This window comes from Anomaloglossus baeobatrachus, chromosome 4 (assembly GCF_048569485.1).
Source record: "Anomaloglossus baeobatrachus isolate aAnoBae1 chromosome 4, aAnoBae1.hap1, whole genome shotgun sequence".
NCBI lineage: Eukaryota > Metazoa > Chordata > Amphibia > Anura > Aromobatidae > Anomaloglossus > Anomaloglossus baeobatrachus.
The window spans coordinates 468,277,345-468,293,770 of record NC_134356.1 but is presented as its reverse complement, the minus strand read 5'-3'; the positions used below and the strand labels follow the sequence as shown (position 1 = coordinate 468,293,770).

The following is a 16,426-nucleotide window of genomic DNA, read 5'->3' as shown; positions in this document are numbered from 1 at the left end:
CTGATAAAGCACTAATTGTATTGAAACTACTGGAGGTTGCTGAGCAAGTGACATCCCTGGAATCAGCTTGTCTGACCCAACATTCTGCTGCTCTCAGATTAAATACCAAAAATATGCTAACAGATTCCATTAAAGCTTATTATTCAGCATATAAAGCATTGATATTATGAGATTGAAATCAATGCTAAGATTTCAATACTTCAGTATAAATGTTACCTATGACAAAACTGAAATATAATCATAATACAGGAGTAAAGAAAAAAAAAATCAGATGTAATCCTGTAGTTATGTAATTTGCTCTAAACATTGTGCCCAATACACATTGTGTGCGGCTAGTGATAAGCAGAGTTATTGCTTTTATCTGGATCAGAAGCTCTCACTTTAGAACCCAGAAGGACGTAGTACGCGGCATGTTACAGGACCAAGCCAATGCTTCCGTCATCTGTCCTGGTCTTCAAAACAGTACTAGGCTTCATCTAATGTAGAGATTTGGAAGCTAAAGGAAATAATTCATCAAGTTTGACATTTCCAGTGACATTACATAAGATACCAATCTGCAATAAACATGAAAGACCTGGACCCAGCTGAAAATGATGGTGTAGACTATGTAGGCTTACAAAGACTTTGTTTAATGGGACCTCTTGAGCAATGTATTTCCACATGAACAAATCTTTCATTTGTCTTAATTAGAATCCACAGTGCATTGTATCCATCGTTCTCCGTCTTTAATTCTACACACTTACCAATGTAACATATAACATATACTTCTTAACACTACATGTACGATAACAAATAAATATCCTCATTACTAGTCATGAAGAGTAAACAGTCCGGAATGACTATAATGTACAAATTGTTCTTGGTGGTGATAAGACTCGCATAGAACTGGCAATGCCTCAGGCAGAAAAAAGGACAGAAGCAAAAACAGAGAAAAGAAAAAGTATCAGTCCATTGATATTTGTTCTTCTTTTGCTCGAAATACAAAATGTCTGCCCAGTGTCTCTGTTGATATGTGGATGTATATTGATCTGAGCTTGAAATACAATTTTTTTCTATGGCTGCTTGAAGTTAGATGTAAAGAGGTGTCTCCTGTCCGGTAAGGAGCCTGAACATCGCTGCTGGCATAGTCTTCATGTGGATCTGTTACACACAAAAGAAAAAGGTTTTGGTACCGTGTTCTTAAACAGATGCAAGAAAACTGGCTAACACAAAGGAAATTCATGTAAATTTAAGATTTGCAGTAAATTACTCACCAGTTATCAATTAGCTTCAATTTCAGCCCAATATGACTGTTTCTCCCTTCTAAGGCCACATTCACACATTGAGTATTTGGTAAATTTTTTATCTCAGTATTTGTAAGCCAAAACCAGGAGTAGGTAAAAAATATAGAAGTGGTGACATGTTCTATTATACTTTTCCTCTGATTGTTCCACTGCTGGTTTTGACTACAAATACTTAGGGGAAAAACTCACCAAATACTCAACATAAGTAGCCTAAGGCCATGTACACACATTGAGTATTTGGTGAGTTTTTTACCTCAGTATTTGTAGCCAAAACAAGGAGTGGGTGATAAATACAGAAGTCGTGACGTGTTTGTATTATATTTTTCCTCTGATTGTTCCACTCCTGGTTTGACTACAAATACTGAGATAAAAAAATAACCAAATACTCAACGTAACTTGCCTAAGGCCATGTGCACACATTCAGTAATTGGTTAGTTTTTACCTCAGTGTATGTAACCAAAACCAGGAGTGGGACAATCAAAGGAAAAAACATAACAGCAACATGTGCACCACTCCTACTTTTATCACCCACTCCTGGTCTTGGCTTAAATATACTTAGGTAAAAAAAACTCACCAAACACTTAACATGTGAACAAGGCCTTACACAATTTTTCTTTCAACACAAAATATCCTTTTTATTGTATTATAATGTATACACAATGATCTTGATGTAGCTTTTTAGAGGATCTACAAAAAACTCCAGCTAAAGTACTACCACTAGTCATGTGTCACATGACAGATCTAATTATAAGGCGTCCATAAATCATATTTCAAACACTCTACATATTGTGTAGGCACCTTATAAATAAAGTATCAGGGAACAGAAATATGTCTAAAAAAAGTCCTTGTCTTTATTTGTTGCATGAATACAATTAAAGTACTATGCACATTACAATGAAATCCCCATCATGGGGTACAGAGACCATAACAAGAAAAAATATTATCTATATATAGAGAATGTATAGAGAATGTAGAATGTATATGTTTTTGTACCATGATAGAGTTGTCATGTGTCTGTCATAGCCAAATATTTTATGACTTACATATCTAATCCCATTTTTATATTTCTGTAATTGTACATATTAAAGGGGGCTTTACACGCAACAACATCGCTAACGAGATGTCGCTGGGGTCACAGAATTCGTGAAGGCACATCCGGCCTCATTAGCGATGTCGTTGCGTGTGAAACGTACGAGTGACTGCTAACGATGAAAAATACTCACGTAATCGTTGATCGTTGACACGTCGTTCAAATCCCAAATATCGTTGCTGGTGCAGGATGCAGGTTGTTCGTCGTTCCTGAGGCAGCACACATCGCTACGCGTGACACCCCAGGAACAGCGAACAACACTGTACCTGCGTCCTCCGGCAACGAGGTGGGCGTGTCTTTCCTTCGGCTGCTCTCCGCCACTCCGCTTCTATTGGCCGCCTGCCATGTGACGTCGCTGTGACGCCGCACGAACCGCCCCCCTTAGAAAAGAGGCAGTTTGCAGGTCACAGCAACGTCGCTAGGCAGGTAAGTATGTGTGACGGGGATTAACGATATTGTGCGCCACGGGCAACGATTTGCCCATGACGCACAAATGATGGGGGCGGATGCGATTGGCAATGGCATCGCTAGAGATGTCGCTGTGTGTAAAGTGGCCTTAAGTGATGTTATATTTAAGAAATGTAGTCTGATATATCTTATTAGTAATGGCAATATTAACTATAACATACACTGAGTCTAATATATATATACAGTTAGGTCCAGAAATATTTGGACAGTGACACAATTTTCGCGAGTTGGGCTCTGCATGCCACCACATTGGATTTGAAATGAAACCTCTATAACAGAATTCAAGTGCAGATTGTAACGTTTAATTTGAAGGTTTGAACAAAAATATCTGATAGAAATTGTAGGAATTGTACACATTTCTTTACAAACACTCCACATTTTAGGAGGTCAAAAGTAATTGGACAAATAAACCAAACCCAAACAAAATATTTTTATTTTCAATATTTTGTTGCGAATCCTTTGGAGGCAATCACTGCCTTAAGTCTGGAACCCATGGACATCACCAAACGCTGGGTTTCCTCCTTCTTAATGCTTTGCCAGGCCTTTACAGCCGCAGCCTTCAGGTCTTGCTTGTTTGTGGGTCTTTCCGTCTTAAGTCTGGATTTGAGCAAGTGAAATGCATGCTCAATTGGGTTAAGATCTGGTGATTGACTTGGCCATTGCAGAATGTTCCACTTTTTTGCACTCATGAACTCCTGGGTAGCTTTGGCTGTATGCTTGGGGTCATTGTCCATCTGTACTATGAAGCGCTGACCGATCAACTTTGCGGCATTTGGCTGAATCTGGGCTGAAAGTATATCCCTGTACACTTCAGTATTCATCCGGCTTCTCTTGTCTGCTGTTATGTCATCAATAAACACAGGTGACCCAGTGCCATTGAAAGCCATGCATGCCCATGCCATCACGTTGCCTCCACCCTGTTTTACAGAGGATGTGGTGTGCCTTGGATCATGTGCCGTTCCCTTTCTTCTCCAAACTTTTTTCTTCCCATCATTCTGAAACAGGTTGATCTTTGTCTCATCAGTCCATAGAATACTTTTCCAGAACTGAGCTGGCTTCATGAGGTGTTTTTCAGCAAATTTAACTCTGGCCTGTCTATTTTTGGAATTGATGAATGGTTTGCATCTAGATGTGAACCCTTTGTATTTACTTTCATGGAGTCTTCTCTTTACTGTTGACTTAGAGACAGATACACCTACTTCACTGAGAGTGTTCTGGACTTCAGTTGATGTTGTGAACGGGTTCTTCTTCACCAAAGAAAGTATGCGGGGATCATCCACCACTGTTGCCATCCGTGGACGCCCAGGCCTTTTTGAGTTCCCAAGCTCACCAGTCAATTCCTTTTTTTTCAGAATGTATCCGACTGTTGATTTTGCTACTCCAAGCATGTCTGCTATCTCTCTGATGGATTTTTTCTTTTTTTTCAGCCTCAGGATGTTCTGCTTCACCTCAATTGAGAGTTCCTTAGACCGCATGTTGTATGGTCACAGCAACAGCTTCCAAATGCAAAACCACACACCTGTAATCAACCCCAGACCTTTTAACTACTTCATTGATTACAGGTTAACGAGGGAGACGCCTTCAGAGTTAATTGCAGCCCTTAGAGTCCCTTGTCCAATTACTTTTGGTACCTTGAAAAAGAGGAGGCTATGCATTACAGAGCTATGATTCCTAAACCCTTTCTCCGATTTGGATGTGAAAACTCTCATATTGCAGCTGGGAGTGTGCACTTTCAGCCCATATTATATATATAATTGTATTTCTGAACATGTTTTTGTAAACAGCTAAAATAACAAAACTTGTGTCACTGTCCAAATATTTCTGGACCTAACTGTATATATATATATATATATATATATATATATATATACATATATTTAAAAATGAGGACATATAGATATATATATATATACATATCATCCCACTAATCCAGCAAGAGTGCATGTGCTGTTGTGCCGAAGTGGTGGAATGCTGACAGGGACGTGTCCCCGGGTCCGTGACCATTCCTTTGAGAGCATCTTTTATGTTTGACAACATACACGTTATCGGGGACACTGACCACGGTCATGTGGCCTGGTGATGTGCTCACTGTAAGCTCTTTCCACTGAACCATGAAAACATGCCACCTAATGCGCTCAGTAATGCTAGCAGATTGATTACAACTGCACTACAGAAGGATTATGAAAACCCCAAGGATATGTGCTCCAGCACCTTCGGATGAAACCGGTGGCATGGTGAAATGTGTGGTGAGGTGGAGCATTTTTTGGGTTACTACCTCACATTCATAAACAAGGCTACAGGTAACTTCTAACTTTTATGATGACAAAGCTGCTTCACTAATCATTTAGTGGGAATTTTAAAGCATCTCTACATTGTTGTTGATTCCAGGGCAATATTTTGTTACATATACTGCTCCACATTTGTTTGTTCAGCAGTTGCTTACCTTTGTGAGAAATGAGCAAACCCCGAACTGTAAAGTTCAGGGTTCATACCGAATATGGACTTTAAAAAGAAATCAGTGTTCGAGTTCGGACACTCAGGGATGCTCGGGTACACTCAGTGCTTGACCTAGTGCAAGCAGTGTGGAGTCTCCGAATGATAGTCACTGAGGGTAAAAAAGTTTTCGGTTGTAGAGTGTCAAAAAAAAACAAACCCCATCCACCCCCAGAAGTGTTCTGTTTATGGCTGGCTGTATGTGGGTGACCAGAACTGCCCAATCAGTGATTTCCATTGGGGATAGGTCAAGACACTGTATAGCTGAACTTTATTTAAAGTCCACTTGAACCCGGCAAACCCCAACTTCCATGGGTCTGCTCATCTCTAAACTTTGCACTTTTATATTGGGCTAAGTGCAATAATATTACTTAGGGGATGTGTACTTCATTTATACTCATAGATAAATCTTGTGCTTTATGACAGGTGATATTTCTAAACCTTAAAGGGAACCTGTCAGGTCCCTATGCCCTCTAACCCAGCAGCATTCACATGTCATGTAGATGTCAAAATTCCCTGCCTAACCGTTTCTGTATAATGCTATTTACTAAAATCAAAGTGTAAAAAAAGCCTTTATAAAGTGCACTGTTCCTATGCTAATTAGGGCCTTGACTAGTCAAAGAGGCGTTGTTTCCCCAGACTAGTCGGCCCTCTTTTCTCCAGTGGGCAAGATAACATGGCTTCCGTGATCCTCATAGCAGCTTGTTGAGATCTTGTGTATGCACGCGGCTAATTTTAGCAGCGTCAGTGCGCCTCAGGAGCCAGGTGTACGTGTCCTGGCTTCAGAGAGGAGCACTGCACATGATCAGAAGAACAGTTTCTGCACTTTAAACTCTGAAGCCTCTGAAGGAGATTAATTTGAAGGTACATACTTATTTTTTCCACAATATTGGGATGGACTAACTTGTTTGTTATATTTATGTTATGATACCTATTATTTTGGTGAACCATTAGTATTTTGACAGGTCATGTATGGACACTTCCTGTGGGTTAACTTCACATATGATGTCACTTTTTCATGTATATATGAGCTATAGAGCAGTGTGTTACTATGCTTGATAAAACCTTGTAACGGAAACATTGACTGTACTGGAATGAACAATTGGATTGTATTACAACTATCTTCTGACTGCTGCCTCATTTTTTCCTGGGTTGGATTTTGCATTTCAAAAAATGGAGTTCTTACAAAAATTGTGAAAATGTAAAGATGTAACATCTAAGCATATATATATGCTATGCACGGTGGCTCAGTGGTTAGCGCTGCAGTCTTGCAGCGCTGGGGTCCTCAATTCAAATCCCACCAAGGACACCATCTGCAAGGAGTTTGTATGTTCTCCCCGTGTTTGTGTGGGTTTCCTCCGGGTACTCAGATTTCCTCCCCCAATTCAAAAATATACTGATAGGGACCTTAGATTGTGAGCCCCAGTGGAGACAGTGTTGCTGATGTATGTAAAGTGCTGCAGAATTAATAGCGCTACATAAATGAATAAATATTATTATTATATTATTAATAATAATAATAATAATAATAATCTTTATTTCTATAGCGCCAACATATTCCGTAGCGCTTTACAATTCAGGAGGATCATATACAAACAAGTAACAGTTATAGAAATACAATATTTAGAGGGAAAAAAATACAACCCTGCTCGTGAGAGCTTACAATCTACAATGAGATGGGGGGAGAGGCAAGGTTCAAGTGCTTATTTACAATGACAATCCAACCATCTCACGGAAATGGGACTGGATAATGGTTTCCTGGACCAGTGGGCCCGAGCCTTGAGATGCCTTTGGGTGCCATGGAGTTTGATGTGGAGCTATGTTGTGAGAGGTTGTAGAGGGACTATGTGAATCGAATCTGATTAGGGAGTGTGATAGGCCGCCCTAAAAAGATGCGTCTTTAGGGTGCGTCTGAAGCTGAGTAAGTTGTGATTTGTCCTAACTTCTTGGGGTAGAGCGTTCCAGAGGGTTGGTGCAGCTCGGAAGAAGTCTTGGATCCGGGAGTGGGAGGTTCGAATTAGTGTGGATGTTAGTCGAAAGTTGCTTGCAGAGCATAGATTAATTATTCTAATTAATATGCATTAACTAGACCGTTTTTTTACTAAGAGTTATATTTGCAATCACTCATTTTCTCATTTCCTCAGCCTATAAATCATTCCGATAGCAGTGGCATGCCACCTATTGATTTCATAGAATTTTTATGGCCACACATGAATAAAAAATGATAGCAACCTCATCTGCCCTCTTTTATCGCAATGAACCATACATAACAGAACTGCAGAAAAAATGGCACTGTGAACTAAATGGGTTTTATACTTTTTTTGAAACCTAAAATCCTTTCTTCTTCACTGCTTTTGAATATCAATTTATCTCATCAATGAAACATCTAAAATAAAATGTTCAAAGCCCTGGGCTGCACAATGCAGCAGAACACAGGATATCAGGGCTGCGGAAAATGACTTGTATATCTAATGTTTTCATATCTGTCTAAAGCAGTTCACGAACGAAAAACTATATTCACAGGAACTAAACATCTCAATTCATTGCAGCAGATAGTTAATCCTTATGTTCGCTGTCCCTCTAACCAAGATAGGGATAATACAGTCACATTAACAATAGTCAAGCAGCATGTACCCTGCCGTGTAAATAGGATCCATTATATCTCCTTGCACAGAGAATGCTCCAAGCAAAATTGCAAACAATAAAATCTTTACACATTCCAGTAACCTCACATCCTCAAAAAAAGGCAAATATAAAATGTGTATTTAAAGATGTGCCAACAACTGGCAAGCATTGATCAGGACTGAATGCTCGCGGAGTTGGGTTATAATAACACAGCAGCACCACAAAGACAAGCTTCTTACCTCCCCTACTGAATTGGAAAGCGCTTGGACTATCTTTTCATGAGCCGTGGCCACTACACTTTGTCCATTGATCTCAATTATGCGATGTCCAACTCTTACTCCACCTCTTTCGGCAATTCCTCCTCTCATTAGGCTGCAGATCTACAGTAATGGATCAAAGGGGAAAAGAAATCAAAGTTTAGCAATCAATATAACTATTGTGGCACATTTTCCATTATTTAGTTTTGTTGCATATAAATCAAGGTTACTATTCTGTGTTAAAGGGAATCTGGTTAAATTCTTCATATATTTGTTCTAATAAGGGAACAAAATAAAACAAGATAAGTGAAAAACATTTATTACACTTAAAGAGATGATTAAAATTTCCTATAACAGGATAACACAGCCAAAGTATAGGAGATGTTGAGGTGCACTTGTAGGTTTCCACACCATATGTCCAGAGAATTAGAAACAAGGCACTCTAAAATGGTGATACAAATGAAGAATTTATTCCATAAGTTTTAAAGCAACATGTGACGTTTCGGCCAGGTGGCCTTCATCAGACAACTTGTTATTAAGACTGTCAGGGTAGTGGTAAAGGCAGTGGTATCCACCACTATGCTGCATAGTGGTGGATACCACTGCCTTTACCACTACCCTGACAGTCTTAATAATAAGTTGTCTGATGAAGGCCACTTGGACGAAACGTCACATGTTGCTTTAAGTCTTATGGAATAAATTCTTTGTTTGTATCACCATTTGAGAGTGCCTTGTTTCTAATTCTCTAAAATTTCCTAAACCTGGCAAATTCAAACTATTTCCTATTAATTTTTCCCAAAGTACCTAAAATGGTTACCAAAATTTTACACGTTGCAGATTATTGGATAAATCTCTGACAGATTATTTAATCAGTCAGAGATTTATCACTTGGAAGGGCTTCTCCATAATGAGAAGAAAAATCCAAGTCCAACCTCACTAACTGTAGGTTTCTTTACTTTTAAACCACAAAATACAGCATACGCAACATCCCCTATGATGCCTCATCATCCATCATTGAGCCGTGAGCTGGGCTTTCTATTAATTTTGCTTTTCCATAATGTCTCACATGGTATAGTGCTGCCAATCAGAAGGAGATTATTATAGCCTGTATAAAAGCAGAAGCAGGGAATGCAGCAGCCACTTCATAATGAATCTGGATAGCAAAAAGACGTCAAAGCTTATAGCTTAGCCTTGTAGTTAGAAAGTGAATGCCATAAACAATCAAGAAACTGTAAGACTGCTTTCACTATTTGCAGCAGCCATATAGCCACAAATGATATGGTTCACAAAGCTGAGCGTCACAACAATAATGTTTTTGATGGCAGAGCAGTGAAGACGAATAGTGTGTGAGGTAAAGAGTATAGTATCAAATTTGTTTTCCAAAGCAATTGGCAGCAATGGAGTGCTTACAATTCACTGTCAATCGAATTTCCTGAAAACAAATTGTCGAAACTTCCAAATTTGAATTTTAAAAGATTTGAACACATCACCTACATGAAAGCAGCTCTCAAACATTCATACAACCATATCTTGAAATTCCCAAATAATGGAAAATAAATTAGGTATTGTAGATTATATACTCAAACTGTTCGTACACGTGAATTTTAAATGCAGTCTTCATGAATCAAAGATTTTATAATCAGCGATAATTATCTAAAAAATCTGAAACATTTTCTTAAAAATGGCACAAATTAAATCTTAGCCTGATTGCATCTTCACATCATCAAAATGGTAAAAAGCACTTAATTAAGGAAAAATCTGTCAAAACATTGATGTTTTAGCTAATTTCTAAAGAGCTTATAAAGCTTTTCTCGAAGACTATAAAATTGAAGGTTAGAAAGTAATTCATATTGAAAAGAATACTTGTAAAATCTAGCTGGTTGTAGCTTGTAATGCAGAATAGCACTTAAAGAGGACCTGTCACCAAGTCAAAAGTGGCCATTTGGTTGTTCCTATATGGTTAATTTATTTCTGGTGTTCTCCTGAGTATTTATTTTATTATTTATTAAAAATCTGACATTCTATTTCAGAAATATGAGCCTTTTTATTCAGTGATACTTTTTATGATCTTTTTATTGTCTTTAGCAGGAATGTTAAATTATGCAGAGTAGCCTAAAGACACATCCCATAGAATCATGTGAGCAACTCCACCTTGGTTAAGACCATACAAATTAGCACTACATAAAAAGCAACATATCTCTAGAAGCACATTTCATTTTGATTTTTTTTACAGAAACAGAACACTAAAGAAAGCAGGATGAATAAAATAAGAGCTCAATCTGGCCACTGTTTACCTGGTGACAAGTTCCCTTTAAAGACCATCGACACTTACCTTTACCAAAACTAGCAAAGTAACAAGGTGCAGTGAGCACTGAAAACAATTTACTATTTTTATTTTGCTCTTTACATCCCTTCTTTATTTATTGCTGGTCCCTTACTGCAGTTCATTTCTTATCACACCCCTATGATATTCCTTTCGGAACATCTTCTTGGCCCGGAGAATAACCTGATAAGTGGGTTTTGTGTAAGGCAGGGATCCCCAACCAGTAGCTGGATGCCACATGTGGCTCACAAGCCTATGATTTGTAGCTCATTGCTTTCTGTCACCTTAATGCATTACCACCTGGTCTAGAAAACAGATATGAATAGCCGGTCTCCAGATGATGACGTTTGCAAGTATCCCCATATAGAAAAGCAGATCTAAATACGGGCTTAAGCGGGAATCTCTGGCTCTTGGTATACTGCCTCAGAGTAATTTTTCAGAAAGGTAAAAAAAAATTTCCAGCATCCAGTTCCAGCAATTATATTAAAAAATATTCTTTACTTCAAAAAGTTTTAAAAAAGTCATCCTTCCATATTAAAATACACACATCATAGCAGTATATAGAAATAGGTTCGCGTTTCGGACAAACTGCGTCCTTAATCTAAGGCTATGCGTCCATGCTGCGGAAAATGCGCGGATTTTGCCGCGGATTTCTCGCGGAAAAGCCGCGGATTTCCCGAAAATCTGCAGCTCAGGCACTTCCCAGCCATTTCTATGGCATTTTGGAAATGCTGTGCCCATGCTGCGGATTTTTCCGCAGCGGATTTCATGCGGATTTTGATCTGGAAAAATCCGCAACATGCCAATTATTGTTGCGGATTTTCATCCGAATTTCGGCTTTAAAATTGGGAAAAAAAAAAAAATCCGCACCAAAATCCGCATCATATCCGCGGCAATTCCGCGGTAAATCCGCGGCAAATCCGCACCTTTGAAAAGGTGCGGATTTTGCGGGAAAGCTGCAGATTTTGATGCAGAAAAATGGGCAGCTACATTCTCCTGTGGATACATAGCCTAAGACTTGACTCAGAGTAATGTTTGCTGAAAAGGTTTAGCGGTCATTATACTACCGATAATAATGGGGGTTGGTGGTGTCACTACTGTCAGTAGGGCAGGAGCTTGATGTGAATCGTAACCCTCAGTCAGAGCTGAATGTGGCTCTCAAAGTCAGAAAATATGGGTACCACTGGCCTACAGGTTGCTGTTCTCTCTTCCCCATAGTGATAAAAACTGACTCAGTTGCAAATCCTAGGGTGAGTTGTACTGCAGGTTTTGACTTCTCTAGATATATTACCAATCTTGTGATGTGTTACTCTAGACCTCTCCTTTTTAACTTGGGGAAAAGACAGCATCCGGAATCTTTATTGTAAAACTTAGAATGTCTGTTATACCAAGATGCCGCTGGTATTCTGTGCATTGCTAGAGTTGTCGATGTTCTATCATTTGTTTGCAATTGATGGAAAGAAAGCTCCTCCACATGATCACAACAGGCATTGTGAAGAGAAACGAATCTGGGGCCAGAATTCAGAAGTACTGAGAGCATGAGCGTCCACCAACACAAAGCACAGCTGGTTGACGTACCTGTCGGAAATCAGGAAGAACATAAAGGTTGTGCCAAGATAATAACTTCAATTTAAAAAGTTCAAATTGAAAAAATTATCTTCCCAAGTGACAGTTGCCCAAAATGTAATGGTTTTGGTGAAGCTATCCCACTTTATCATAAGAGTAGAGCCCATTTACAGTTGACTAGAGCAACTAGGGAATCATATAACAAAGAACTAGAGGTTAAGTTGGCCAGCGCCAAATATGTATAATATATTAATAATAATATAATTTAGACCTTAGTTCTACATGATTTTCACTATAAAAGGGCTTCTGCCTTCTGATGCTAACACCATTCCTTTAAGGGAAGTATAAAAAAAAGATTTAGGCATCTGGAAGGTTTAATTGTTAAGTGACAATAAAAAAAATGATCTAGGATAAAAATTAAAGTAATTTGAACTATAGTATGAATGATGTATATATGCAACTAATGAGACCCCTAATGAAGCATTTGCGAAATGCGTGTCTGGTGTTTGGTGAATGAGCCTATTACCATTTTGATGCTTTTATCACTTATATCACTTTAATTTTTTGACAATCCCTGTAGGGAATTATTCATTAGTACTTCAGTCCAAATCAGTCTATGTACTATGTTTGCTTGATATTGCTCATACTTAGCAATTATATTAATACCACTTTTGAGCAAACATGACTATATATATATATATATATATATATATATATATATATATATATATATATATATATATATATTATATATATCCAGTATATATAAAAAAAACAAAAAACCTACCTTCTCACCCCCTGTGGGTGGTTATTTGTTCTTCCAAATTCTCGGCCTGGGAGTTTGAGGGTTCTGCGCAGGATCTTAGTTGTTCCCAGCACTGCGCTTTTCTGGACAGAGAGCTCAGATGTTGCAACTGAAATCTGTTGCAGCCATTTTTCCAACTTAGGGGTCACTGCCCCAAGTGCTCCTATCACTACTGGAATCACTGTTACCTTCACATTCCACATTTTTTCCAGTTGTTCTTTAAAGCCCTGGTATTTCTCCAGCTTCTCATATTCCTTCTTTCTGATGTTACTGTCATTAGGCACTGCCACATCTATTATCCTTGCTGTCTTCTGATCTTTGTCTACTATCACGATATCTGGTTGGTTAGCTACCACTTGCTTATCCGTCTGGATCTTGAAGTCCCACAGGATTTTAGCCCTTTCATTCTCCACCACTTTTTCTGGGGTCTCCCACCTGGATGTAGGGGGCCTTAGCCCATACTCTGTACAGATATTCCTGTATACAATTCCCGCTACTTGGTTGTGGCGTTCGGTGTACGCTGTTCCTGCTTGCATTTTGCATCCTGCCACTATATGTTGGATTGTTTCTGTGGTTTCTTTACATAGTCTGCACCTTGGGTCTTGTCTTGTGTGGTAGATCCGTGCTTCTATGGATCTGGTACTTAGCGCCTGCTCTTGTGCTGCTATGATTAGTGCCTCTGTGCTGTCCTGGAGTCCAGCTTTCTCCAGCCATTGGTAGGATTTCTTCATGTCAGCCACCTCCATTATCTGTCTATGATACATCCCATGCAGCGGCTTATCTTGCAATGGCACTACATGTTCTTGTTCTTCCTTCCTGGACTGTTGTTGTTGCTTTCTTAGGCTCTGTATCAGCATCTCATCTTTTGGTGCCATTTTTCTGATGTATTCCTGGATACTTCTTGTTTCATCCATGATGGTGGCTTGGACACCTATCAAGCCTTGACCACCCTCATTTCTGTTGGTATACAATCTTTGGGTGTTTGACTTGGCTTGTAGACCACCATGCATTGTAAGAAGCTTCTGGGTCTTCACATCTGCAGCTTGCATTTCTTCTTTTGGCTAGCACACTATGCCGGCAGGGTATCTGATAACTGGCAGAGCGTATGTATTGATGGCACAGATCTTATTCGTCCCATTGAGCTGGTTTTTTAGGACCTGTCTTACCCTTTGAAGGTATTTAGATGTTGCTGCTTTCCTTGCCTCCTCATCATGGTTACCGTATCCCTGTGGGATGCCAAGGTACTTGTAGCAGGTTTGTACATCTGCTATGTGCCTTGCCGGTAGTTCTACTCCATCAGTCTTTACCACCTTGCCTCTCTTTATGACTAGCAGGCCACACTTCTCCAGTCCGAAGGACATCCCAATGTCTTCGCTGTATATCCTGGTCAGGTGGATCAGTGAACTGATGTCTCGTTCATTTTTTGCATACAGCTTGATGTCATCCATGTAGAGTAGGTGGCTGACGATGCTTCCACTCTTGAACTTGTATCCATAGCCAGACTCTGTTATCTGACTGAGGGGATTCAATCCTAAGCAGAACAGCAATGGAAATAGTGCATCACCTTGGTATATGCCACATTTGATGGACACTTTTGCTAGTTGCCTTGAGTTGACTTCCAGTGTTGTCCTCCATAGCCCCATTGAGTTGCTCAGGAAGGTTCTTAATTTCCTGTTGACATTGTAGAGAGCCAAGCATTCACAGATCCATGTGTGTGGCATTGAGGAATAGGCTTTCCTATACAGTCAATCGAGTCTGTGCTAAGATTGGTCATATATATATATATATATATATATATATATATATATATATATGCAGTATAGAAATGGTATTTTTTTATTTTACTGTTTTCAATTTTTGTGCTCTTTTGTTACATTTTTATTAGCATTGAATGCACTAGCACTAAAAGTTATAGCCAAAAAAATAACATTGTTGCAAATATTCCAGGTATGATAACAACTACCCATGCACAATCTCTAGCTACTACTCGCCAAGAATAAATAATAATATAAAATACGCTAGGTCAATATCTTGTACAACAAATCATTCTAAACCTAAAGGCACATAAAAAAAGAAAGATTTCCCAGTTTCCCTGTAAGTGTTAAAAGCTTTGGCGGTCAGTTTCATTTAGCTGAAATATGTAGGTAGGTGCAGTGTTATTCTGATTAATGCCGTCCCCATACTGGACTGCTCAGTGTGTAAAGCTCTCATGGGGGCGTTAGCTATAAAATAATGTTAAAACTGTACATCTTGGGCTTTACGAGCCTTCAGGAGCTCTTCTATAGAGAGGGCAATTTAAAGCTATTTAACCTCTACTCTTTAGTTCCCTGGGGAATGACTTGTATGTAAAGATAAGCTACATTAATCTGGTTTCACATTAATTTAACACAGATTAGTGCCTTATCCTATAAATATTGCCTCACAATCATGGGAAGAGAAGAATTGCTATCCTCATGGTATACCGTTGCCTTAGGCAGTCTCTTCTACAACACACTCAATATATTTTCTTAATTTCATTTCTTCATGATGATATAACCCTGTAGCTATATTTTTATCGCACTGTCCCTTGCCTACATATCTTGGCATCTATTCTTTGTGTTCCTGCAGTACAAGTACCATGGCTTTATTTCAGCACACCCTAGGGAATACAATCCCTCACAATTATTCATTGGATATAGGAACATCTTCATTTTACTAAGTCGATAAAATGGAATACAGTTATATAGTTTTTCTATGCTTGCCTTGTAACATATGTAGAATCTCCCAATTACCACTATGTAAGTCACAATATATTAATAAAAAGTAAAGTTTCGATGGACATAAAAAAAGAGAAAAAACGTCTTTTTTTCAACGTCATCCCCACCATGGAAATATTCAAGACAATTTAGACCATTATATAACACTGTGGTGATTTACTCTAATTTAATTCTAGTAAAACTATGGGTGGTACAGCCATTGCAATATAGAATATACACAGGGAATCCTTCGAATCTATATATACAGTATAATTGCCTTATTCTGTCTGTCTGTCTGTCTTGCTCCAAAATTGTGTCATTACAGTGACAACCAGCGGATTGGCCGCTGGGCTTGGCATGGCCCCGCCCCCCGCACGGATTGGCCTCTCGCCCCGGCCCCCTGCACGTATTGGGCGCTCTGCCAGGCCCCGCCCCCTCACGCATTGGATGCTCGCCCTGGCCCCGCCCCTCGCACGCATTCCCCGAAACCACACGAAGACGCCCGACTCCCAGGTGCCGAGCCCCCCGCACGGATTGGCCGCTCGGCTCGGCCTGGCCCCTCCCCCTGCATAGATTGGCCTCTCGCCCCGGCCCCCTGCACGTATTGGGTGCTCGGCCAGGCCCTGCCCCCTCACATATTGGATGCTTGCCCTGGCCCCGCCCCCCGCACGCATTCCCCGAACCCACACGGATTCGCCTGACTCCCAGGTGACTGCTGCAGCCCCGGAAGCCCACACCGGCAGGACTAAGGGGAGAAAAGCCACTAGCTTACCCCGCCTGC

General features: G+C 39.7%; 1 protein-coding gene across 2 annotated transcripts in view; it reads right to left on the bottom strand.

Moving 5' to 3' along the window:
* Positions 1–976: 976 nt before the first annotated feature.
* APBA2 (amyloid beta precursor protein binding family A member 2) overlaps positions 977–16,426 on the bottom strand; it is a 596,113-nt gene continuing 580,663 nt past the window's right edge. For both annotated transcript variants that reach the window (XM_075345685.1, XM_075345686.1), the window contains 2 exons: positions 8,199–8,339; positions 977–1,140 (listed from right to left, as the gene is read on the bottom strand). In XM_075345685.1, coding sequence (XP_075201800.1) covers positions 1,069–1,140; positions 8,199–8,339 — 213 coding nt within the window. In that variant the 3' untranslated portion in view covers positions 977–1,068. The remainder of the gene's footprint in view (positions 1,141–8,198; positions 8,340–16,426) is intronic.